The sequence below is a fragment of the Vombatus ursinus genome, unplaced genomic scaffold (assembly GCF_900497805.2).
Source record: "Vombatus ursinus unplaced genomic scaffold, bare-nosed wombat genome assembly UNPS02014882.1, whole genome shotgun sequence".
Lineage (NCBI taxonomy): Eukaryota > Metazoa > Chordata > Mammalia > Diprotodontia > Vombatidae > Vombatus > Vombatus ursinus.
In genome coordinates, this window is record NW_020954660.1 from 1,139,756 (window position 1) to 1,166,382 (window position 26,627).

Sequence of the window (26,627 nt, forward strand, 5' to 3'; positions counted from 1 at the left end):
TAAACACTAGCAGCTTCCTCCGTTCTCACTGCTTGAAATGTGACCACAGCTGGCAGGGAGGTGGGGCTGCCCCCCAGTGATTACTAAAGACCTGCTTGAAAGCCCAGCCTGGCCCTTTGATGGTTCCCGGAGGTCTATAACCTGTCTCCTGTTGGCTTCTGTGAGTCACAGTCTCATTCCTTCCCCTCCCTGCAATAAAATCCTTACTGGCTGGACTTGGACCCCAGCTTAATGAATCCTGTTCCCACCTTCCTGCTCGGGGCTACTGTGCTCCAAGGTTCATGGTAGAAGGGGGTGTCTACAGCCAGGATGATGACGTGTAGGCCTGCCTCCTCCCATCTTGCTGAGGGGTTCCCATTTGGCTATGGCTGGAGGCCCAAGCCGGGAGGCCCAAGCCTAGGTCAGCTCCCAGGTCTCCAAGGACACCAGGCCGCCTTTAGAGCTTTATGACAGAGACTTTGCTCGCCTGGCCCGTGCTTTTGGCCCATTCTCCTCCCAAGGCCATGCCTCAGACTCTCAAGTCACAAGAAGTCAGTGTGTGAGGCCAGCCTCCAGGACCGCAGCTGCTCCTAGCTTGGGACGCCTCTTCAACAAGTAAGAACACTGATGGAGGCTGGGTTCTGGGCCCCCACCTTCCCTCTCCTGAGCCCTTCCTTTCTCTCACTAGTGAGCCAGCTTAGGGCATTCTCTCTGGTGCTTTTGAGACCTCATCCTTCTCCTTCCCTTCTTCAATCAATGTGCCCCATGATTTCCTAAGGCTTTTCCAACCTTCTGGTCAGGACTTCAGCAGTTTTTGGAATGGACAATTTTTATCCTTTGACAGAGACTTCCTTTCACCTCAGATGCATTCAGACTGCAGGGAGACACCTTGGGAGATCTGAAAGGGACTTTGGGATCCAGAAAGTTGGAGCCAAATATGCCCTGTTCTAAGGCCCCATCCCAGCTCTGACATCCCATATCCTTAGCATCCAGAACAGAGTATATTCCAGTTTGAAGGGAGCCAAGTCTAGGGTTTCTTAACCATCTCCCTCCCAAGGGGTCTCTGGATAGATTTCAGGGGGTCTGTGAACTTGGATGGGAAAAAAAATTACATTGATTGCCACAAACCTCCAACTGAAACAGCTTTTCCTTCAGTTAGGAATTTATTTAAAAACATGATTCTAAAAAGAAATCTATAGCCTTCACCAGACTTCTGGAGGCCTAAAAGGGACTTAACACAAAAGATTAAGAGCCCCAGATCTAATCCAACTCTCCCATTTGCCAGATGAGGAAAGTGAGGCCCAGAAAGGAGATAAGTGACTTGCTCAAGGTCATGCCCTAGTAAAGATGTGGAACCAGAACCCTTCCTGTCCCATGTGTTTTCTGGTTCTACACGCTGCTTCCTTGTGAGAGGCCCATTTGGGGGCCTTTAAATAGATTGCTAGGTGGGTAGAGGACAACAATATAGCGTACCAACACTGAAGTGACCAGCAAATCTGACAGCCTTATATTAAGCATGAGGTCTAGAGGTAAGTGACTTGGCCAAGGCCACCCAATGTACTAGTTAGTAAGCAGCAAAACCAGGTCTCCTGACTTGTATAGAGTCCAGCTCTCTTTCCTTCTGGCTGTTTTTGGTTTTTCAATGGGGGCCTGTGGAGCTCCCTTAAAGGAAGAGCTTAGGCTGCTATCGCCCCACGGTTTCGTGCCAGGCCTGACAGCCTGTTAGAGGAAGTAGCAGGAAGGCAGGAAGAGGCAGCCTGGGAGGGTAGAAGTGCAGTTATTGGGGGAGAGGCAGTAGGCCTCAGGCCCTGAGCCTTGGAGATTCAAGGCTCATTTGCTAGTTGGTGGAGGTACGGTGGGAAGAGCGTTGGGTTCTGAGCAAGAGGGCCTGGCTTCCAAATCTTCCTTTGTCATTTATTACTGTGGGATCTGGCTGAGTGACTTAATGGCCTTGGTTCTCGTGGTGTTCAGACCAGAAGACGGCTCTAAGGTACTTTCCAGCTCCAAATCTATGATCTGATTGAAGTGACTTCCCTCTTCTGGGCTTCAGTTGCCGCCTTTGAAAAATGAAGGGGTTAAAATAGGTGATCTCTCTAGTGCCTTCCAGTTCTGCTGTTCCAGGTTCTAACGTCTCTCTAGCTCTGACACTGTGATTCTTCCCAACGCTGATGTTCCATATTCTAAGGCCCTTCCTAGCCCTGACATTTTCTGTTTTAAGGTCTCCATCAATTCTGACATTCCTTGTTCTAAGGCCCCTCCCAGCTCTGACATTCCCTGTTCTAAGGTCCCTCCCAGCTCTGACAAGCCTCTCCCAGCTCTGACATTTCCTGTTCTAAGGCCCCAACCCAGTTCTGACATTCCCTGTTCTAAGGCCACTGCCAGCTCTGACATTCCCTGTTCTAAGGGCCCTCCCAGCTCTGACATTCCCTGTTCTAAGGGCCCTCCCAGCTCGAACATTCCCTGTTCTAAGGCCCCTCCCAGCTCTGACATTCCTTGTTCTAAGGCCTCTCTCAGCTCCAGCATTCTATGTTCTAAAGTCCCTCTCAGCTCTGATATTCCATGTTCTTAGGTCCCTCCCAGCTTCCACATATGCTATTGTAAGGGCCCTCCCAGCCCTGTCTCCTGTGTTATGCACCAGAGCAAGAGACAGGGCAGCCGTACAGAGGGTGGGGACACACGGAGTCTATTTCTCCTGCTGGCTAATGCGTGAGGGAGGGGGCCCAGTGGCTGGGGGCTGGCCCAGCTGCTGGCGGCCTAGGATGGGGCCTGGGCTGCTGTTCCTCTCCTCAGGGCGTGTTTCTCTCCTCCCTAACCCCTTCCTCTCGGCCCAGATAACAAAGACGCCCCGCTCCCGCCCCTGAACCCCGCCCCCGGCCCCTGGCCCCGCCCCTGGGCCCCGGCCGGCCCCGGCCCAGGCCTCTGGGAATCCCTGCCAGGATCTCGGCCTAGGTTGGGCCAATCCCAAAGGCCCCCAACACTTTCTGAACCGGGCCGGGGAAGGGGCCGGGGCTGGGGCCTGGGCCTGAGGAGAAGGCCTGGGCTCCCCTCTGGGACCCCCGTGGCCTACGTGAGCCTGGCTTCCCCCAGGCTGCCGAGGGCTAGGCCCAGGAGGCCAGGTAAGCCCCCTCCTTTGTAGGCCCCTTCCTCTCTCTCCCTTCCCGTTCCCCTCCCCTTCCCTTCACCCTTCCTCTCTCCGCTACCCCTACAGAAGGCAAACAAGGTCTAAGTTGTTGGCACCCAGAGGGCACAGTGGCATGGAGTTCAGTGGCAAGGGCAAGTGCATCCAGAGCCTGAGGATCTGGGTGCAAATTCTTGCCCTTTTTGTATGCTTGGGCAAGACCCTCCCTCTCCCTGGGCCTTAGTTTCCCCCTCTTTAAAATAAAGGGCTTGGACCAGATGACTCCTGTCCTAAGGCAGGGCAAACTTAAGCATTAGGTTTGGAGACTGTCCCTATTCCGGCCCTGCCCCTCTTACTAGCCCTTCGAGCTCAAGCAAGTTGTTTTCCCCTTTCTGGGCCTCAGTTTCCTCCTATGTAAAATGATCTGACTCATGATGTTGCGGCAATGGAAAAAAAACAAAACCCTCATTGGCTGGGATCTGGGTGATAATTTGGTTTCTGTTACTACCCATGTGACTTGATGGGCCCCAGAGATTTAAAGCTGACCTTAGGAGTCAGGAAACTGAGGCTAAGGGTGGTGAAGTCACTTGCCTGAGATCAGAGCTGGGAATCAAGGCCTGAGGAGCTCCTCAGATTCTAAACTGAAAGCTCCACATTGGCTTCCCCTCCCTGGGCCTCAGTTTCTTCCTCAGCCAAAGTTTTCAAGGCCAGTGAGCTGGAAGGTGCCATTTTCTCTGGCCTATGAGCTTGAATTTTTCCTGGGAACTTCCAGTCCTGCTCTCCCCCCCACCCCTCCAGAGGCCAATGAGGTAATGAGTATGAAAGAGTGTGGTATAACCACTTAAACTATTTAAAAACCCCCAACCAGCCCCGTGTCAGAGTTCTACTTTGATGTGGTTTTAAAACTGGTAATATGAGGATATGTGGCTTCTGAAGAGCTGACTTTGAACACTTCCACATTGAGTGAGCCAGTCACGGCACAGACGGTCCAGAGACTGCCAAGAGTCAGTCTGGTTTGGTGGGCCAAGGCCTGGGTTGGGATGCTGCTGGCAGCTGAGGTGTACTGGATGAAGCCAGGCACAAGGGCCCCTTGGGCAAGTCTCTGGAGCTCAATTTCCTCTGCCATTTGTACCAAGCAATAGGGCATAGTGGAAGGGGTGGGGAACCTGCGGCCCTGAGGCCATATGTGGCCCTCTAGGTCCTCAAGTGTGGCCCTTTGACTAAATCCAAACTTCACAGAACAAATCCCCTCTAGGTCCTCAAATTTGGCTCTTTGACTGAATCCAAACTTCAGAGAACAAATCCCCTTAATAAAAGCATTTGTTCTGTAAAACCTGGACTCAGTCAAAAGGCCATACCCAAGGACCTAGAAGGTCCTTTTTTTCATACTACCTTCCCCCCTTACCCCCCACTAGTGGATAGAGTACAGGTTATGGAGTCCAGAAGATCCAGGTTCATAGCTGGTACTTACTAGCTCTCTGGCCCTGGGAAACCCATTTCTACATGGTGAGACTCAGTTTACTCATCTGTAAAGTCTCTTCTAGCTCCATGATTATCAAAGTGCTTTAAAACTTTCCTGTTCTATGATCTAAGGTGCCTCCCAGCTCTGATTTTGTCTGCTAACGGCCTTCTCAGCTGGGACTTCCTACGTCCTGAAGACACCGATCAGTTCTGATATTCTCTGTTTTACAGTACCTTTCAGTTTTGACATTCTGTATTCTAAGATTTCTCCCAGCTGTGACATTCTCTGTCCTGAGGCCCCTCCACTTCTAATATTCTGTGTTCCAAGCTTCCTCCCGACTCCAACAGTCTATGCTGGAATTTGTGTTAAGCTTTGAAAGAAGCCGGAAAGTCAAGGTGAGGCGGGAGAGGGCATTCCAGGCATGGGGGACAACAAGTACAAAGGGAGTCTGGAGATGGGACCTCATATTTGAGGAACTGCATGTAGGCAAGCTGTTGTAGCTGGATCAGAGTTTGTGGACAGGTATCAAATACAAGATTGGAAAGTTAGAAGGGGTCCAGGGTGGGAAGGGCTTTGAACGCCAAACAGAAGATATTTTAATTGATCCTGGAGGTAATAGGGAGCCCCTGAAGTTTAGTGAGCTCAAACCTGAGCTTTGGGAAAAATCCATTTGGCAGCTGAGTCGAAGATGGAAGGGCTGGAATGAGGAGAGACTTGAGACAGGAAGGCCAAGTGTGGCGCCACTGCAATAGTCCAGGCATGAGGTGCTAAGTGCCTGCCACAGGGCATTTTGTGAGTGGACAGAAAGGGCTTGGCATGCAGGAGCCCCCCAATAAGTATTGGCTGTTGTGTTTTAGAATGGGAGCTCCGGAACTTGTCCTTTTTCTTGGCTGGGCCTGCCTAGTTCCAGGTGAAGGAGATGCAAGTGCAGCGTTCTTGTACTTTGACCAGAAAAGAATAGCATGTAAACTCTCACCTGTTGTTTATATCTTCCTTGGACAGGATGCTAATTTCCCAGGGTGGAGCAAAGTCTCTCTAGCAGTTTGAGCCTGAGGCTTTGCCAAGTGCACCCAGCCCAGGGCCACTTTTCCCGTGTCCTCTGGCAGAGGGGTAACTCTTGACTTCTCCCCTTCCTCTCTTGATGTTGCACTTCCTGTCCTGCATTTCTCCCTCCTCTTTCCCCCTCTCATTCCTAGACTTCCAGACCTGTAGAGATCATCTGGTCCATTTCCTGATGTTTGTCCAGCTCTAGCTGTTTGCGGAGCACCGTGGGGGGAGCAGGGGTGGGGAGCCAGTTAGACTATGTCTCTTATTTCACAAGTTATGGAGAGATGAGGGACTTTCCCAAGGTCACATGTGCTCTCTCCCTCCCTCTTCTTTCCTTCCTTCCTCTGCAGTCAGTATACACCTGCATTGTTTTGTATCTGCCTTTGAATGCCGCTGTGCACAATTCCTTCATTTGCTCAATAAACATTTCTTTAGAGCCCACACAACTTAGGTATGACATGAGTCCTGCCTTCACAGAGCTTATACTAAAATGAGCTAATAATTGGAAAGCTCTTGGCACATAGTAGGTGCTATATACATGCTATTTTTATCATGAAAAAGATCATGATTATGCTATAGAAGGGGGACAATCAATCAATAAACCCAGGTGACATAGGCCAGGCCTGACTCAGATCAGCCCAAGTTCAGGTTTAGGACTGGGACAAAATCAGACACGCATACCCATATATCAGTTAACAAAAAGAAGTTTACTTATTCAGCAAGGATGCAGCATTGATTCAGTTGGGTGCAGTTTCCTTGCCTCTGGGTTGGCCATGTTGGTGTCTTGGCCAGAAGCTCCCCACTCCTGGTCTTCTGTACTTGGGCCTGGAAGTTAAATTATGGCTTAAGCCTTAGCCTCCTTGTCCCAATTCAGTCTTGACGTGGTTTCAGATCGTGTCAGGTAGTGCTGTTGCTTCTGTGATACCATGTAACTATAATGCACAATGTTACACAGGCTCATAGCACCATAGACTTGAACCTCAGAGGTCAACTAGCCCAACCTTCATTTTACAGAGGAGGAAACTGAGGCCCATGGAGGGGAAATAACTCATCCCAGGTGACAGCTAAGATCTTTGAGCTGAGAGGGACCTCCTTTTATTTTTACAGAGGAGGAAATTGAGGCCTAGGGAGGGGATGGCCATGTCAGAGGAGAGAAGCTGGTATATTGGAGAGATGTTCCAAAGTTAGAAATGATAGGACTTGGCAATAGATTGGATATGGGGATGAGAGTGAGGAGTCAAAGAGGATACCTTAGTTTAGAGCAGGGGTAGGGAACCTGTGGCCTCCAGGCCACATATGGCCTTCTAGGTCCTTGAGTATGGCTTTTTGACTGAGTCCAAGTTTTACAGAACAAATCCTTTAATTAAGGGGATTTGTTCTGTGAAGTTTGAATTCAATCAAAGGGCCACACTTGAAGACCTAGAGGGGTTTGTTCTGTGAAGTTTAGATTCAGTCAGAGGGCCCCACTTGAGGACCTAGAGGGCAAGGATTTGTTCTGTGAAGTTTGAATTCAGTCAAAGAGCCTCTCTTGAGGACCTAGAAGTCAAGGAATTGTTCTGTAAAGTTTGGATTCAGTCAGAGGGCCACACTTGAGAACCTAGAGGGCAAGAATTTGTTCTGTGAAGTTTGGATTCAGTCAAAGAGCCTCCCTTGAGGACCTAGAGGGCAAGGATTTGTTCTGTATAGTTTAGATTCAGTCAAAGGGCCCCACTTGAGGACCTAGAGGGGACTTGTTCTGTGAAGTTTGGATTCAGTCAGAGGGCCACACTTGAGGACCTAGAGGGGATTTGTTCTGTGAAGTTTAGATTCAGTCAGAGGGCCATCCTTGAGGACCTAGAGGGCAAGGATTTGTTCTGTAAAGTTTGGATTCAGTCAGAGGGCCATCCTTGAGGACCTAGAGGGCAAGGATTTGTTCTGTAAAGTTTGGATTCAGTCAAAGGGCTGCACTTGAAGACCTAGAAGGACACACATGGCCTTGAGGCCCCAAGTTCCCCATCACTGGTTTAGAGCCTCAGTGCCTGGGAAGATGGTCATGCCATGGACAGTAACAAGGAAGTCAGGAAGAGGAGAGACTTTGACTCTGGAGAGAACATTTTCAGTTTAATGAAGATGTCAGAAAAGAAGAGAATAAGAGGAAAGGAAGTAGATTGTAGAAAGCCTTCTCAAGGATTTTAGCCAGAAAACAGAGGAGAGATATAGGAACAGAGCTAGAGGGGCTGGCCAGTTCAAGGAGGGCTTTTTGAAGATGGATGAGCCATGGGCATGTTTGTGGGTAGTAAAGGAAGGAGCTCATAGAAAGACATTGAGGGTTAGTAACAGAGTCAGGATGATAGGGGAGGCCATCTGCTGGAACAAGCTAGGCCAGAATGAGCTCACTTGTGCACGTAGAGGGGTTTGGCATCAGGCAAGGCCACCTCAGTGTGTGAAATGGGGCAGTGAAGGAGACAGGGAGGAGGCATGGAAGTGCCTTGAGATGGGGAGGAGGGGAGATGAGGGAGCTCTCTGGGAACAGGCTCCGTTTTATCTGTAGAGAGGAGGCAAGTTCTCAGCTGAGAGGAACCATAGGAGGCTTGAGGAGGGATGAGGTTTGAGAAAAAACGCTGTGGTGAGTGATAGCGACTTGATTAAGGAGCTCTACAGGGATTGCCATGTTACAGCGAGGGCCCAGTTGAAATTAAGTAACAGAAATTTGCAGTCGGCTCAGGTAGAAGGGTTTCATAGTTTTCACCAGCTTTGTTCAGCAGCACACGAGGAACATGGGAGGGAGTGGGGAGTGAGGAGGGGGAGTGATCCAAGGCTGAAGCTGAGCAGGGCAAGATTGGCCATAGGATAAGGAGGCCAGGGGCTTCCAGACAAGAGCTGTCAAACTCAAGGCCTGCAGGCGGCCCAGTCAGATTAAAATGTCTTTGGGAAAGGTTTAACAAAATAAATAAAAACACAATATGATATAGCTCTTGTTAATTTGTGGCTTTCTAAGTCAACGTGCAGCGTTTGAGTCTGACACCACCGTTGTAAATTATGCCCTCAAAACCATTGAACCTTGCAGACCCTTTGACCAGGCAACAGTAGGTCTGTATTGGAGAAGGAGGAAGAGGACAGAAATATTTCTAGCAGCTCTTTTTTGTGGTGGCCAAGAATTGGAAATTAAGGGGGTGCCCATCCATTGGGGAATGGCTGAACAAGTTGTGGGATATGAATGTAATGGAATACTATTGTGCTCTAAGAAATGATGAGCTGGATGGTTTCAGAAAAACTTAGGAAGACATATGATCTCATGCAAAGTGAAATGAGTAGAAGCAGGAGAACCGTTTATCCAATAACAATAAAAGCAGAAATTCAAACAACTCTGAAAGACTTAGGAACTCTGATCCACACAGTGGTACCCGAGGATTGATGACGAGACAGGCTCCTCACCTCCTGATAGAGAAGTGATGGACTCAGGGTATAGACTGAAGCATGTGCTATTTTGGACATGGCTAATGTGGGAATTGGTTTGCTTGGTTGTACGTTTCTGACTATAAATACTGGCTTTTCTTACTTTGTCAATCAGTAGGAGAAGGGAAGCTGGGAGGGAGAGAATTTGGAACTAAAAATACAATTGGAAAAAAAAAGAAGAAGACTGTAGATTTCAATGGATTCACCAAGGTATCATGAAGGGGAAGAAAGGAGAGTGGAGGCAATGTAGGGGTGAAGGTCTGGGTAGAAACTGAGGGCTGGAGGGTCATGGTGAGGATGAAGAGCTGGGCTAGGGGTTACAAGGCACAGGGAGAAGTGGAATGCCGACAGATTTTGATCAGATGAAGGAATTTCCAAGCTCATGATTATGGAAGTGGTACATTTGTGGGTGATGGTAAGGTCAAAGGTATGGCCATCTCTGAGTATAGCTGAGGTGGGGTGGGGGGAAAATTGAGGAAGTAGGAAGTTAGAGAGTTGGAGGTCAGTCAGTCAGTCAACAAGCATTTATTAAGGTCATTGCTATGTGCCTAGCAGTCTAATGGGGGAGACAGAATGCAAACAACTATGTACAGACCGAGATGGATACAGGCTATATGGGAGTTAATCTCAGAGGGAAGGCACTAATACTAAGGAGGATGGACTGGGGAAGGTTTCTTGTGGAAGGAGGGACTTTACAGAAGCCAAGAAAGTTAAGGAAGAGATGAGGAGGCATTGGGAACAGCCAGGGAAGATTCTTGTAGTTGGGAGATGGAGTATAGTATTCCAGGATCAGCAAGGGGTGATCTGGTCAGATATTTGGCAACCCAGCAGAGGCTGGACTGGAATGGGGAGAGGCTTGAGGCAGGCAGACCCCCAGCAGCCACGGCAGGTAGGACCCAGAAGTCATGGCAGGCAGACCCCCAGCAGCCGTGGCAGGCAGGCCCCTAGCAGCCGTGGCAGGCAGGCCCCCAGCAGCCGTGGCAGGCAGACCCCCAGCAGCCACGGCAGGTAGGACCCAGCAGCCGTGGCAGGCAGCCCCCCAGCAGCCTTGGCAGGCAGATCCTCCAAAAGCCATGGCAATCATCCAAGCGGGAGGTGAGGAGGGCCTGGACCATGGTGGTGGTAGTGTCAGGGGAGAGAAGGGGGCTCGAAGAGGGATCATTTGGAGAAATACCAATATGTATGCTAATGTTCCTTAATAGGAGGGCAGGAGTTGGGGAAGAGAGAAAGACTGTGAGCGAGGCACTGAATTCATTGAGGAAGGAAAGAGTGTGTCCTGGGAGTTTGGAGAAAACAGCTAGCAGAAGCTTGATTGTGTGATTAATATGGATTGAATGAACCTCAAATGAGCCAGCATGTAAATTGTGTAAACAGAGCTGTTGAGGCCATGGGAGTGAATGAGGTTGTCAAAGGAGAGGGGACAGAGGGGCCATGGATGGATCCTTGGGAAACCCTTGAAATATGGTTCTGGTCTAGTGAACTCTCATAGGGAGCTTGCCAGGGTTCTGTGTGTGTGTTGGGGGGGTAGGTATGCTTGTATATTCCTTCTTGTGTCTGTGTTTCTGGGGGTGACTGCTTAGCTCCACTGTGAGGGGTAGGTGGGGCATTCTGACTGGTCTGGGGAGTGAGAGTTGCCTCTGACTCGGAATAAGGTCTGTAAAATGGGACTGAGAATTCCCTCAGGGTCTTAAAGGGAATAGAGAAGACTAAATCAGAATTCTGGTGTCATCTAATTTGGTTTTACCACAACCTGGAGAGGAGAGGAAGAGGCTAAGTCACTTATCCTCTCTGGGTCTCAGTTTCCCTATATATAAAATGGAATCAGACTAACCAGCTGATCCCCTTCCAGTGCTGACATCTTGGGATTCTAACATTGGGCCTTCCTTGGGCCAAGAGGTACCAGAACTGTTCATCTAAATCATCGAAAAGAAGCTCTAAGCCGCTCCCCTGGCCCACAGATTGCCCAGTAGGAAGGGTAGGAATAATGGGTATATTACAACCCACCTCTGCCAGGCAATCCTGGGCTGAACTACCTGCTGGGACAGGATCCTAGGCCTCTAAAGGGGGCCCTTGGAGGCCACCTGGTCCAACCCCATTATTTTACAGAGGAGGAAACTGAGGCCCAGGGAAGGGAGGAGACTTGTCCAAAGTGGCACACAGGATCCTAGATCTGAAGCTGGAAGGGGCCTTGGAGGTCACCTAATCCAACTTTCTCTTTTTACAGAGGAGGAAACTCAGGCCCAGGGAGGGGAAAGGACTTATCCAGGGTCACACAGAGAGCATTAGTGCTATATAGCTCATCATCCTCATTATTGGACTGATAGTGGTTAGAAGCGTCCTTCATCTAAAAGTGGAATGGGCTGCCTTGGAAGGTAGTGAGTTCCCTGTGACTAGAGGTCTAATAGCAAGGTGGTGAGATGTTGTAGAGGGAACCCTGTTCAGGTACAAGTTGGATTAGTTCCTACTTGAAATTCTATGATTCCTTGAGATTAGTTTCTCCTTTTGCAGAGGGGTAGTCTGAGGCCCGCAATGGCAAACAGCAGCGCTCCTGCCCTCTGAGAAGGGAGAACAGGAAAGGCAGGCAGGCACAGTGCTCCTAGGGGGTTTGGACAACCCAGAAGTAGGGAGGCAAATCCCCACTTGGTCCTTCTGTCTTAGTGTCGAGACAGCTCAGTAGGGCCATGACTAGAATGCTGGGCCCTGGAGTCAGGAAGACCCGAGTGCAAGAGCAGCCTCAGACACTTTCTAGCTGCGTGCCCCTGGGCAAGTCACTTCACCTCTGTCTGCCTCAGTTTCCTCAACTATCAAACAGAGATCACTTGCTGCTCAGGGTTATTATGAGGATCAAATGAGAACAGATTTGTAAAGCCCATAGTAGGTGCTTTCTCCCTTCCATACACAGAGCTTATGTGTTTCTAATTGTTCTCCATATTGTGTCCCAGCTACTTGCAGGCAGGGCCAAAGTTTCTGTCTTTCTTGGGCCTCTTCTAAGCACTTAGCCCAGTAACTGGCCCACAGGAAGTGGTCAGTACATGGCATTTGACTATACCATGTTCCTTCTCACATGATGTAATAGGGGAGAATGTTCTCTGCTCCCTCCCATCCTCCATAAAAGCATCAAAATGCTTTTCACTCTTCTGTTTATTCATTAACAACATAGAAAAATAAAGGATTAATGAACTGAATATACAATTAAAAATTCTATCAATTGCCAGGTGTGGTGGCAGCTGCCTGTAATCTCAGTCATTGGAGAAGCAGGGGCTGATGAAGATTGGGTGTCTCTTCCTGTTAGCTTCCCTCTCTTCACCGCTGGCTCCCCTGGGGTACTTCTCAGCCCCATTCTCCAGGCCCCAGACTGAGGCAGAGACAGAGTCAGACTCTTACTCCCCCCTTTTCATTTAAGAGTCCTGGTGAAGGTCGAGCCTCCTAATCTTTGTGAATTCCATAAATCCATTTGCATCCTCCAAATTAACCCACTCTTCCGTGAGTTTCTGGCCTCTCATTAGGGTGAGCTGAGTGGTGGGCAGTTACGTGGTCATAAGAGGCTGGTTGTCTTAGTGGACCACAAGCCAAATCTGCGTCAAGAAGGTGAGAAAGATGCTGGAACAAGAGGCTGGCAATCTAGCATCTTGTGATGGTTCATTTTTGTCTTTGTCCTGTCGCCTAGCGGAGATCCCTCCCCCTGCTGTACCACACAGAGAGACAGGTTGGAATTGGCACTACCCAGAGGTGCCCAATCCTTGGTTCTAAGTGGCACACACACATGGTGTTCCCTAAGTCTTTTTTTATTTATTTTTTTTGTTCCCTAAATCTTAGTGCAGTTCTCAGGCTATTTCAAGCTATTTTTACTTTTTTCCTCTATAAAATGAGGGAGGTTGGACCAGCACATCTTAAAGGTATGGAGCAGTGCATCTCGGGAGAGGCTGGTCCATGGCCTTGCTGTCCTTCCATCTGTCTTGTCTTTACTTTTCCTTCCATAGCCCTGGGCCAAGGCCCCTGCCTCATCCCTCCTCGGCAGCCTCTCTGGCTACATAGACTCAAGGCTTCTTTGGTGTCTCTCTTGCAGGGCAGAAGCTGCCCCTGCGTGTGCCTGCCAGATCTATGCAGGCCATGGGCCTCTGGTGGCTTCTGGGGGCCCTCCTCTCCATGCTGGCTCTGTGGCCTTATCCGGCTCAGGGGGCCACCCGGGTCTACTACCTGGCCATCCGAGAAGTCCAATGGAACTACTTGCCAAAGGGGAGAAACATCATCACGGGCAAGTCAGTGGAAGATGACAAGTAGGTTCTACCTTGCGTAGGATTGGGGAAGGGCATGTAACAGGGGGTAAAGAGCCCTAGATGTCCTGGCCTCTGCTATGGGTCATGGAGTAGCCTCCTAGGAAAAGGGGACTTAAGAACTTGAAGACCTTAGATATATTCTATATAGCCCCCTCATTTTACAAATGAGGAGACTGAGTCTTAGAGAGAAGTGACTTACCTACCCAACCAAGGTAAGTCTTAGTGAATAGCAGAATTAAGATTTATAATGAAGGCCCTTGACTCCAAATTAGTATTCTAGTATCCCACAATCCCTCTTTAGGACTCTAGTATGGCAACACTAATTCCTATGTCTAGGGAACATTAAGGTTTACAAAGGGGCAGGTAGGTGGCACAGTGGATAGTATGCTGGCCTGGAATCAGGAAGACCAGAGTTTGAATCCGGCCTCAGGCACTTACTAGTTGTGTGACCCTGGGCAAGTCTCTTCACCCTGTTTGCCTCAATTTCCTCATCTGTAAAATGAGCTGGAGAAGTAAATGGCAAACTACTTCAATATCTCTGCCAAGAAAACCCCAAATGGGGTCACGGAGAGTTGAGCACAACTGAAATGACTAAATATCAACAGGGTTTGCAAAGCGCTTTCCTCAAGCCAACCCTGGGGGGTAAGGCATTATGAATATCATGATCTCCACTTTACAGATGGGAAAACTGAGGTGTAGAGAGGTGAAGGGACTGGACCAAGGTCACATAGCTAGTAAGTGCAAGAGTCTTCTGACACTAAGCCCTGGGTAATCACAGGTGCTCACTTTTCTTTAGCACTTTACAATCTAGAGCATGGTTTCTGTACAACAGCCCCAAGAGGTATATGGTGCAGATGCTATTGTGCCCATTTTACAGATGGGGAGCCTGAAGCTCAGAGAAGTGTCTTGACCAAGTTCACAGCCCGACTTCAGATTCCCAGAGCTCTAACCCCTAACCCAGCCTATCTTTTCCCCATAAAGACTCACTTTGGAACTCTAGAGCCTCCAAGTTTGGGGCCAACTTTCCAAAGCCGACCTCAGTTAGGCAACTTCCCATAAACCTGTTGTAACTCAACTTTTCCAGCAAAGACCATCTTCCCCTTCAGCCCAGGTTTGGAAGCTCAGACTCTTTGGATTAGAACAGGTCTTGAAAGGCCACCTCAGCCTCTTCCCTGCCTCAGACCACACTAGTGGCCAGCTTGGTATAGCAGTCGAGTGCTGCCAGTGAAGGCAGAAGACCTGAGTTCAAATCCCCGCTCTCTTGTGTATTAAGTATGTGACTCTGGGCAAGTCACTTCCTTTCCCCTGGGGCTTCAGTTTCCTCCTTTGTAAAACAAAGAGCTTGGACTACCTGGTCTCTGAGGTCCCTTCCAGTTCGAGATCTAAGATCTTGTGTGTGACCTTGGACTAGTCACTTCCTCTCCCTGGCCCTGAGTTTACTCCTTTGTGAAAAGAGAGGGTTGAACTAGGTCACCTCCAAGGCCCCTTCCAGCTCCAGATCTAGGATCCTGTGTGCCATTTTGGAGGGGGTTAGACTAGCTGTTCCTTTTGGTTCTATGCTCCTAAGACTCAGTCTACTTACTCTTGAATGGGGATAATGATGAACGTACTGTCTACCTCCCCAGTTATTGTGAGAATAGTTATTTGCTAACCTTAGGTACTAGAGCAGGGATTCTTGACCTGGCGTCTATGGATAGATTTCAGGGGCTTGGAGAACACAGATGGAAGAAAAGGGCCAGCTTTGTTTTCCCTAATCTTTTGTTTCTTTTGTGAACTGATATATTTTCTTTTTTTGTATTTAAAAAATGCTCCTGAGAAGGCGTCCATAGACTGCCCTGGCTTCACTGGCCGAGGAGTCCAGGAAGCCCTCTGCACTCAGGAAGGGGGAGCTGTTATTACTCTTCTGCTTCTCTCTCTCCCCCTAGGGTGGCTGCTGGTTTCATGGAACCTGGCAAGGACCGAATAGGGAGTATCTACCATAAGACTGTCTATAAGGAATACTATGATAGCTCCTATATGACAGAGGTGCCCCAGCCGGCCTGGTTGGGCTTCCTGGGCCCCGTTCTATGGGGTGAAGTGGGGGACATCATCCTGGTTCACCTAAAGAACTTTGCCACACGCCCCTACACGATTCACCCCCATGGCGTCTTCTACGAGAAAGACTCTGAAGGTCAGCTGGCATTCCCTCTCCTCCTCAGGCCGGGCCCCTTTACCTGATCTGAAGGAGTTTGGAGGGGCCTCTGGGGAGCCCTTCCAGGCCAGTAGTCCGGAGACCCAAACTCAAGGCCTGGCTCTGCTGCCCAAATGGGCACTTCCTTGACCTCTCTGAGCTTCAGTGGCCCCCTCTGTAAAATAAGGCTAATGATCATGTTTGGTTTATATCGAGGATCAAACGTGTGGTTTGTGAGAGAGTGCTCAGAAAATCTGGAAGTGCTGTTCACAGAGTTTGAAAGCTAAAGGGCAATTTAGAGTGCCAGCATGTTTATTTTACAGAAAAAGAAACTGAGGCCCAGTGTGGACTGTAGTAGCAGAGCTGAGTGTTGAGCCCAGATCTGCTGACTCCCCATTCATGTTACACCTTGATATGACCCCAGGGAGCAGGCCCTGAGAAAGGGAAGGGACTCAGACCCAGGCCAGTGCTGATACCATCTCAGAGGGATGGCGATGAGTCTGGCACCAGGGTTTCAAACTGTCATCTTGCAGTGATCCTAGGATTTAGTGCTAGAAGAGACTTTCTGTATGCCTCATCTGGGCCAGCTCCATCATTTTATCAATGAGAAACCAGAGAGGGAGAGAGACAGAGAGAGGGAGGGGGACAGAGAGGGAGGGGGCAGAGAGAGAGGGATGGAGACAGAGGGAAAGAAACAGAGAGGGATGTAGACAGAGGGAGGGAGAGAGACAGAAAGGGGACAGAGAGAGGGAGGGGGACAGAGGGAGGGGGCAGAAAGAGAGGGAGGGAGACAGAGAGGGAGGGGGCAGAGAGAGGGATGGAGACAAGGGAGACAGAGAGAGGGATGGAAACAGGGAGGGAGGGGGGGACAAAGAGAGGGAGGGGGGCGGGAGGGAGGGGGGAGAGGGAGGGAGGGAGGGGGCAGAGGGAGGGAGGGAGAAAAGAAGAGAGAGAGAGGAAATGAGATAGGAAGGGAGGGAAGAAGGGAAGGAAGGGGAAAGTAACTTTATGAAACCTGAAAAATACCTCAGCTCACAAAGGAAACCTATGCTAGGCACTGCTGAGTACCAAGATACAAATACAACCCCCAAGATGGTCCCTGGCCTCAGGGAGCTTAGATTCTAATAGGGGAACTCAACCCCTAAAGGGATGCTGGGAAGTGGAGGGGGCAGAAGGGTACCCACTAGAAGACAGACTGCTGTTTAGTGGTGGGGAGGTCTAGGCCCTGGCAGGGTAAGGCAGAGCCCCCCTAGCAGACCTGAGGAGCCAAGGGTGGAGTCCAAGTTTCCCTCAGGCTTAGAGATGAGCAGAGAGGTGACTTGTCCACGATCACCCAGGTAGCCTGTAGTAAAGGTGAGCAGCAGGGCCTCAATTCTGATTTGAGTTCATTGACTCCCCATCCAGCATTCTCTCCACTACTAATGTAAAAACTGGCCTGTTCTCTTAGCACCTCGGGCCTTAGGAGCTCTTGGTATTTGACTGCTGGGTAAAACTCTTCTCACCTGGGGGAACCAAGGCATGGGGCAGGGCAGAACCTCCCTCAAGTTGGTGCCTCCTAGATCCCAGAATCCCCCCTTCCCCAAATCCAGCACCAGAACTAAGGTGACTTGGGTGTTTTGCTTTCCAACACCCTCATGCTGAGCAATAGGGGTGAGGAGGATACCTGTATTTATTCTGTTTGCCAGGTTCCCTGTACCCAGATGGTACCTCTGGGAGGCTGAAAGCAGATGACACTGTTCCCCCCGGGGGGAGTCACATCTATAATTGGACCATACCTGAGGGCCACGCGCCTGCCCGTGCTGACCCTGCTTGCCTCACCTGGATCTACCACTCTCATGTGGATGCTCCCCGAGATATTGCCTCTGGCCTCATTGGGCCCCTCATCACCTGCAAAAGAGGTAGAATCTCCCAGCCAGAGGAGGGGGATGGGGCCTGGGGGATCCATCTGCTATTGTGGCCAGCCACAGCACTTTGAGCTGTTGGGATGGGGACGTTGACAGCTGCCGCCAATAGCCCCCAGTAGGCCGCCAGCTTCTCCCCCACTCTGAGGCTGCTTTAAGCAGTAGATAAAACACAGAGAGGCCAGGCATCTGGGAGCCTGTATTATGGCTGGAGAGAGGAAGTGGACAGGAAGGACAGCCAGAGAACCAGGTGAGGCCTCTTTGTGGCAGGGCAAGGGAGCTCTGGGGTGGCTTTCCCTGTGCGTCTTTGTGTTTCCCCGTGGGAAGTCTGATGTGCCAGGCTGTGCTATATAGAGCTGCCTGATGTCTTGGGCCCAGACAACAGCAAGGAGCCAGGGGATGAAGACTGTCAATGTCACAAAGTTATTGACTGTCTGGGTCAGAGGGACTGCCCTCCTCCATCCCTTTTGACTCTTCCACTACCATCTCATTCCTCCTCACCTCCCTGGCAAAGCTCCGAGTGGTATGTAGGTGGGTGTGGTCAGGGTGGGGGCTGCTCAGGGTTTGGCCTTGGTTGGGGTAGGGATTTTTAGGGTTGTGGCTGGTTTGGAGGAAGGATGTTAGGGGTGTGGTGAGATTGGGGGCTTGGCCAGGGTAGGGCACATATGTGATTGGAGTTAGGAGTGTGATTAGGGGTGGGACTGTGGTCAGGGCTGGGTCTTGGGCAGGATGGGTACAGGGTAAGCTATTTCAGTTTTAATTGAAGCCCCACATCAGAAGGTTAGACACCCTTCCTGCCATTGGCCAAACGTCCCAGGCCTCCCCTCTTCTCATTCTTTCCTTCTGGGATGTTTCCTCAGTTTCCTCTCCTGTCCCCTTTGTCATCCATCCTTGGGGCTCCTCATGGCCCTTTCCCTTCCTGCCTCCAGGAACCCTGGCTGGAAGCTCCCCCCCCAGGCGATGGGATGTGGACCAAAACTTCTTCCTCCTCTTCAGTGTGGTAGATGAGAATTTGAGCTGGCTCCTGGATAAGAACATTGCCTCGTTCTGTTCAGACCCTGCCTCAGTGGACAAAGAGGATGAGGCTTTCCAAGAGAGTAACAAGATGCACGGTGAGGCCACTTGGCTCCAGACTTCATGCTTGCGCCACCCCCTCTCCTTGACCTGATCAGGGATGCAGAGTCTCTGGGCCCCATCAGCCTGATGAGATGGGGGCATCTCTGGCCGTTGGTGCCCAGGGCTGAGCAAAGGCAAAACTGTAGGCGGGCAAAGAGTCTGCGTTCTCCATGCCCAGTAGGAAGGCCTTTTGGGTTGGCCACTCCCATCAGCAGATCATCAGGAACTGCCTCTGGAAGTCCTGCCTATTTGGGTAGGAATTGGCCTTTCCCAAATTTCATAAAATGTCAGAGCTGGACGGAATCAATCAACAAACCTTTATTAAGCGCCTACCTTGTGGCAAGCATGGTGCTGGTCTCTTGGGATATAAAAACAAAACAAAGCATTTATTGAGCACCTACTGTGTGCCAGGCACTGTGCTAAGGCTGGGGATATAAAAAGAGGCAAAAGACAGTCCCTGCCCTTGAGGAGCTTACAATCTAATGGGGATGACAACATGCGAACAAATGCATACAAAGCAAGCTCTGTACAGGATCAACAGGACATAACAAACAGAGGGAAGGCACAGAGGAGTTGGGGAAGGCTGCCTATAGAAGATAGGACGAATTTAATTGGGACTTAAAGGAAGCCAGGGAGGTCAGCAGTTGGAGCAGAGGAGGGGGAGCATTCCAGATCTGGGAGACACAACCAGAGAGAATGCCCAGAGCTAAGATGGGGGAGTCTTGTTGGTGGAGCAGCCAGGAGGCCAGAATCACTAGGCCGAAGAGTATGTGGTGGGGAGTTAGGGTAAGAAGCCTGGAAAGGTAGGGAGGGGGCTGGGTGATGGAGGGCCTTGAATGCCAAACTGAGAATGTTTTACTTGCTCCTGGAGACAGAACTGTGACTGGCACAGTGACTGGAACTGTTCTCCAGGGCTGCCCTCCCCAGCTCTTGGTCAGGCCCTGCAGTGGCTTGTTCCTCGTCAGAGGGGGGGCTGCAGGCCTTGCCCTCTGTTTTCCCTTTTGCTCACTCCACTCCCATCTTCCCCAGTGTCCACTGTCACCTTCAGAGGAAGCCCCAGTGAGAGACAGACAAGACTCAGTTTAACTCAACCTGTATAGTGTGTGTGTGCGTGTGTGCGTGCGTGTGTGTGTGTGTGCGTATGTGCATGTGATCAGGGAGGGGAGGTGCAGAGATACAAGACTTGGTCCCTTGCCTTGAGGATGTTACAGTCTAGGAGAGACAATATTCCAATAACTATTATACTTTGTTATCAATTTAAAATGAATGTAGAGAGCTAGGGGAGGCACAGAATCCAGTTAGTTCATTTTATGGAGAAGGAAACTGAGGCCCAGGGAGGGAAAGAGTCTTGTCCAAGGTCACCTAGGTAGCAGGCCTCAGGGGCGAGATTTAATCCCAAGTCCTTTGAGCCCCAGGCCAGGACTCTTTCCACTGAGTTGGGCTATCTCTAAACCTAGGTCCAGCCCTGGGGTCAGTCCCATGATCCCTCCAGGCCCGGGACTGGGTTTCTGACAGCAAACCTTAGGGGCTTCCCCCCAAGTATGCCATGCTTCCTTCTCGGTCCGAGGGAGGGTGAGGTTGTACCCAGGCAGGCTCCGGGCAGGAGGTAAGGGCCAGGGTGTGGCATGATGAGAGCTTGGGATGGTCAGGAGAGGGGGACTGTGGACTTGGCATGGGCAAGGTGAAATTTAGATTGAACTTTGCAGAATTTCTCCACACCCTTATTGCCCTTTTCTCTTGTTTTAACCTAGACTTTTTCGGATTGTGTGGTGGGAAGTTCTGTAGGTTTTCCTTACTGCCTGTGTGACCTCTTCACCTCTCTGGGCCCTGATTTCCTCTTCTGTAGAATGGAGGCTCCTAGGGTCCTAACTGTAGAGCTAGAAGGGACCATGGAGGACACGGATTCCAACTCCCTCCTTTTCCTTCTCTTCCCTCTCTCTCTGTCTGCTGGCTCTTTCCCTCTCCTCTGCACACATGCCCACATCTCCCTCGTCCTCCCAAACTGCTCACTTGATCCTTCCTTTCTCACTAACACCCATCCCATAGCTCTCCTCCTTTCTGTGGCTAAACTTGAGAAGGTCCCCTGTAAAGGGCGCCTCCATTTTCTTTCCTCTCCCTTTCTCCTTGAAGCTTTCCATCCTGGCTTGAGATCTCACTGGCACAGCCAGACGGCTCTCTCCAAAGTTGCCATTGATCTCTTAGCTGTCAAACCGAGGCCTTTTCTCAATCTTCATCCTCCTTGACCTCTCTGCAGCCTTGAGCATTATCAATCACCCTCTTCTCTTTGATGATTTCTCATGTCTAGGCTTTCTTGTCACACCTCTCCCTTGGTTCTCCTCCTACCTTTCAGACGGCTCTTCTGTCTCCTTTGCTGGGTCCTCCTCCAGATCATAGCTGTCCCCCAAGGTTCTGTTCTGGGCCCCCTTCTCTTCTCCCTCTCTACTATTTCATGGTGATATCATCAGCTCCCATGGATTTCATTACTATCTCTGTGCTGAGGATTCTCAAATCTGCCTTTTCTGCCCCAATCTCACATCTCCAGTTGTCTTTCAGACATCTTGAATTGAAATCCAGTAGACATCTTAAACTCGATATGTCCCAAACTGAACTCCTTGTCTTTCCCCCAAACCCTCCTATCATCCCTGTTACTGTCAAGGGCACCCCCATCCACCCAGTCCCTCAGGCTCACAACCTAAGAGTTCTCCTGGATTTCTCACTCTCTCACCCCCCATATCGAAGCTGTTGCTAAAGCCTGGCGATTTGACTTCTGCGAGATCTCTTGAGTATACCCCTTTCTCTCCTCGGACACTGTCCCCACCCTGGTGCAGGCCCTCATCACCTCAGTTTGGACTATTTCAATATCTTGCTTGGGGGGGCTGCCTGCTTCATCTCTCCCCACTCTAGTCCATCCTCCATTCAGCCACCAAAGGGGTTTTCCTAAAGCACAGCTCCTATTATCTCACCCCACCTACTCAATAAACTCCAGTGATTCCCCATCTCCTCCAGGAGCAAATACAAAATGCTTTGTTGGTGTTCGAAGGTCTTCATAACCCAGTCCCCTCCTACCTTTCCACTCTTCGCATACCTTACTCCCGTACACGTACCCCAGGCCCCAGTGATCCCAGACTCCTGGCTATTGCACAAACAAGACCTACCATCTCTCAGCTCCAGGCATTCTCTCTGGCTGCCCCCCACACCCAGAATCTTCTCCCAGCTCTATTCTGATTACTGAACTCCTCCTCAGAGTCCCAACTAAAATCCCACTTCCTACAGGAAGCCTTCCTCATTCCCTCTTCATTCCAGTTGCCTTCCCTCTGGTAATTATTTCTCATCGATTTGGTATAGGGCTTGTTTGTATATATTTATCTGCATGTTGGGAATCCCATTTGATTGTAAGCTCCTTGAGGGCAGGGCTTGACTTTGCCTCCTTTTATATCCTCAGCACTTAGGACAGTGCCTGACAGTGCACCTGGTAGGTACTTGATAAATGCTTGTTGACTGACAGATTGATGCCTAGAAAAGTTAGGTGACTTGTGCAAAGATATTGTCCTCATTTGATAGGTGAGGAAACTGAGGCCCAGAGAGGTTGAATGGTTTACCTCAAATTACCTAGCAAAGCAGGGACTAGAACCCAGGACTTTTGACTTTCTACCAGGCTCTGCTCTGTGCTGGGTTGCGGTCCTTTTCAGTCCTAGATGTAGGATCCTATGTGTGACCTTGGGCAAGTCATTAATCCTCCTTGGACCTCAGATTGCTCCTCTGTAAAATGAAGGGGTTGGACTAAATGGCCTCTGTGATCCCTTTCAGGTCTAGAGCCATGAGCCTATGGGCTCTCATCCCATATTTTGGAGATGAGATGATGAAAGTCATGGCCCTACTCCCTGCCTCGTGTCATTCAGGATAGTTTAGACTTTGATCACTTCTTTTCAAACCTTAAAGCCCTATACAAATGTTAGATTTTTTTTTGGCTAGGCAATGGGGCTAAGTGACTTGCCCAGGGTCACACAGCTAGTAAGTGTCAAGTGTCTGAGGCTGGATTTGAACTCAGGTCCTCCTGACTCCAGGGCTAGTGCTCTATTCACTGCATCACCTAGCTGTCCCCAAATGTTAGATATTTTTGTTGTTTTTGTCTGAGCCTTTGTCTTGCTACCCTGAAGAAGCCTGATCTCTATCCCTACATAGCAAGAACCTTTCCCCCTCCTCTTCTCTCCTCTCCCGCAGCCTAAAATTGTTGGCTGGCTCAATGGAAGTACAGGGTACTGAAGAGAATGAGGACTTTTGCCTAGGGAAATGTTGTATGGAGTGGTGAGGATAGCCCGGAATTTGGAGCCAGAGGACCTGGGTTCAAATTCAGCTCTGTTACCTGTGTGACCTTGGACAAGTAACTTTCCCTCCCTGGGCCTCAGATTCCTCATCTGGAAGGAGAGGGGGGGTTGGGCTGAATCTTCTCCATGGTCCTTTCCAACTCTAATGTTCCGGGATCTTGGTCCTTTTTGTAGCAATCAATGGCTTTGTCTTTGGGAACCTGCCTGAGCTGAGCATGTGCGCTGGGAAGCGTGTGGCCTGGCACTTGTTTGGCATGGGCAGTGAGGTGGACGTGCACACAGCCTTCTTCCCTGGGCAGACGCTGACAGTCCGGGGCCACCGCACAGATGTGGCCTCCCTCTTCCCAGCCACCTTTGTGACTGCTGACATGGTGCCCCAGGTCCCTGGCAGCTGGCTACTGAGCTGTCAGGTGAACAGTCACCTGAGAGGTATGATGTTTGGGTGCTCCTGGCCCCCTGGGACGGGAGGAAAGCAGCAGGGACTGTAGGAAAGGGAGGGTGTTTGGGCAAGGGCTGTCCAGATAGAGCTCCCAGAAACCTGGAGAGTCTGAAGATGCTGTAATACATCTTGGAGAAGGAGAATAGAGCTATGTGGCATCTGTAGGGGGTACTGTGTGCAAGTACAGTGGCATTCTGGGAGAAAGACATGGCAACAGAGCAAAAGAATACCTGTGTGTTAGCACAGTCTGCAAGGCAAGGCACCTGAGCTGTGGGAGCCAGAGGGCAGCAGCTGCTGCTAGTAGTTTTCTTTCTGTGAGCAGAGAAAGTTCAGGCTTCTGGGGTAGTAGTTAGGCTGGTGGTAGTCAGTCAACAAACATTTATTAAGTGCCTACTATGTGCTGGGCCTGTACCAAGTGCTGGTCATACAAAGAAAAGTAATAATACAATCCCTACCCTTGAGAAGCTCACAGTCCAATTGGGGAGAAAACCTGTAAACAATTAGATACAAGATACATACAGAATAGACAGGAGGTAATCTCAGAGGGGAAGATTCTAGCAATTGGGGGGATTTCCTGCAGAACGTAGGATTGGAGATGAGTCCTGAGGGAAGTCAGGAGTGGGAGCAGCCAGAGCGAATGCCCAGAGTTGGGAGATGGAGGAACATGTGGGGAATGTGAGGAATAGCTGGGAGGCCAGTGTTACCAGATCATGGAGAGGGGAAGAAAGTGTGAGAAGCCTGGAAAGGGAAGAAGGTCTCCTTGTGAAACAGAGGCTTTTCTATCTGATCCTGAAGGTAATAGGGAGCCATGGGAGTTTATTGAGGAAGGAGGTAGACTTGGTCTTTGGAAGCTCACAATGGAAGTTGTGAGTCTGGGGTACTGGGAAGATGGCCACAGCCTTGACATCGGTGAGAAAATTGGGAAGAAGGGAAGGGGTGGGGGAAAGATGATGAGTTCTGTTTTGGACATGTTAATGAGGAGATACTTAGGGGCCATCTGATTTGAGAGGCCCCCAAAGTTGTTGATGATGTGAGAGACCGGGGCCAGGAGCTGATGAGATCACTAAGTGAGATAGTGCAGAGAGAGAAGAGGAGGTGGCCCAGGGCAGAGCTTTGGAGGACCCATGTGGTTGAAGGGCGTGACCTGGAGCTGGCAAAGGAGTCTGGGAAGGAGGAGAGCCAAGAGCACCAGAAGAGGATCTCAGGGAGGAGAGGGTAATTCACAGTGCCCAAGGCTGCTGATCGGCCAGGAAGGCTGAGGATGGAGAAGAGGCTGTCAGATTTGGGAATCAGGACATTGTCAGTAACTCGGGAGGGAGCAGTTTCAGTTGAATGATGAGGGCAGAAGCCAGAATTGTAGAGTTCAGAAGAAAGTATGGGGAAGGGAAGTGGGCTTAAATGAGAGGGTGTGATTGGCTCCATCTCTTCTGTAAACACCCTTCCCCAATGCTGGGTCAGAAGCCTCTTCCCAGTATTCAAAGGTATGGTGGGCCCTTCTTGACTATACCAAAGTGTGGCTGATGCCAGGCCTGCTGGTGACGAGGGGCTGAGGTGTGTGTGGGCTCGAGATACTATCCCCTGCCCACCGTAGTGTCCCTTCTCCAGATGGCATGGAGGCACTCTACGAGGTCAGGCCATGCTCCATGGCCCCCTCGAAGACCCTCCTTACCGGCCAAGTCCGACGGTACTTCATTGGGGCCTCTGAGGAACGCTGGGACTATGGGCCCACAGGGAGAGATGGAAGGACTGGGAAGAACCTTCAGGAGCCAGGCAGGTAAGAGATGCCCTCTAGGTCAGACACCAGGGCCCTCTCTTTCTCTTGGGCCCTCTCTACCCTTGGTTTCCCTTCTTCCTTTCTCCTTTCCTCCGCCTCCCTCCACCCCCACTCCCCCCAGCAAACTCTTGGATTGCAAATGCTCCAAGACATACTGGCTGAGCTGGAACATGCTGGAGGTCTCTTGAGCATGGAACTGTATGCATGAAGAGCCCAGCCTGAGAGCCTGGCCCTAGCTGGGAAGTTTCTGAACAGTGACTGAAAAACAGAAACATCTCTGGCTTTGGAGTCAAGAGGAACCAGGTTCAAATCCTGCTGCTTCTCTGACTTTGGACAAGTCATTTCTCCCCTCTGGCCCTCAGTTTGCTCATCTGAAAAATGAGGTGATTGCATGAGATGGCTTCTGGGGTTCCTCCAGAGCGTGTGACCTTGGGCAGGTTTCTTAATCTGCTCCTCTATAAAAAGAGGGAGCTGCACTAGCTGGCTTCGGAAGGCCTTTTCCAAGCCTGGGCAAGCCCCTTCACCTCCCTGGGCATCGGTTTCCTCCTCTGTAAAACGAGGGGGTTGCACTAACTGGTCTCTGATGTTCCTTCCTGCTCTAGACGTAGGATCCTGCGGGACTTGGGATGGCCTAGTAGGACATGGGAGGGTAGGCAGGTGGCTCTTGGGGAGGGGTTACTGCTTCGGCCTTCCCCGGGACCTGAACACCACAGCGAATGGAGTGGCTTCTTGCTTTTTTCTTCTTCACAGACTTACTGTGTCAGATCCAGGAAAGGACCTGGAGCGTTCAGAGCTGGAAGGGCCCTTAGAGCTAATCTGGGCGTTACCCCCTCATCTTACAGATGAGGAAACTGAGGCCCAGAGAGGTCACATCCCCAGCCCTCCAACCTAGGGTCTCTGACTCCAAATCCAAGGCTTTTTACCACTAGAGTAACCCTGGGAGCCTCAGCCTGGAGAAGTCCTGGGAGCCAGATAACTCCTCCGATGGCTCAGATAAGATTGGGAAGGGGAAGAAGGAAAGAGATGGCTGTGGTTGGGCCTCACTGTCCTCATCCTTTCCTCTGAATGTCCTGGCTAAGCTTGGGCAAAATGGAGTGGGAGGAAGGTAGGGTACCTAACCCTTGGATGGAGGAGCCTTCTGGCTTCATCTGAGATTGTGTAAGGCTGAGGGGAGACAGCAGAGAAAAAGGCCTCAGGCCTTTTCTTCCACGTCATTCCTACTATCAGGAGAGAGGAAAGGGAAACCTTTTGCAATATTTGAAAAAGGACAAGGGACTTAAGAGAGGCAGCATTTATAACCCATTCTCCTGGGAATTGGGAAGAAAGACCTGGTATCAAGTCCTGCCTGTGTTGTGTACTGGCAGGGGGACCTTGGCTAATTCACTTGACCTCTTAGTGACCACGCTGTAAGTTATAGAAGGGGATGGCCATCTGCTTCAGTGGAGGGAGTTTCTGCACTGGGAGTTTCCTCATGCCAATATAATTGCCAGCGTTCGGGCATGTATGCACACACGCATACACACACACACACACACACACACACACACACTTACACACATACACACAATCATATGATACTTGGAG

At 50.4% G+C, this 26,627-nt stretch overlaps 1 protein-coding gene across 2 annotated transcripts in view; it reads left to right on the forward strand.

The window, feature by feature from the left end:
- Positions 1-1,807: 1,807 nt before the first annotated feature.
- The window catches only part of HEPH (hephaestin), a 70,910-nt gene continuing 46,090 nt past the window's right edge, over positions 1,808-26,627 (forward strand). The window contains exons 1-7 of one of the 2 annotated variants that reach the window (XM_027842676.1): positions 1,808-1,969; positions 13,108-13,318; positions 15,244-15,488; positions 17,174-17,386; positions 18,319-18,501; positions 23,005-23,259; positions 24,875-25,043. In XM_027842676.1, the coding sequence (XP_027698477.1) occupies positions 13,143-13,318; positions 15,244-15,488; positions 17,174-17,386; positions 18,319-18,501; positions 23,005-23,259; positions 24,875-25,043 (1,241 nt within the window). In that variant the 5' untranslated portion in view covers positions 1,808-1,969; positions 13,108-13,142. Of the gene's footprint in view, positions 1,970-2,891; positions 3,096-13,107; positions 13,319-15,243; positions 15,489-17,173; positions 17,387-18,318; positions 18,502-23,004; positions 23,260-24,874; positions 25,044-26,627 lie in introns of those variants that run through there. The other variant, XM_027842675.1, reaches the window with a different exon arrangement.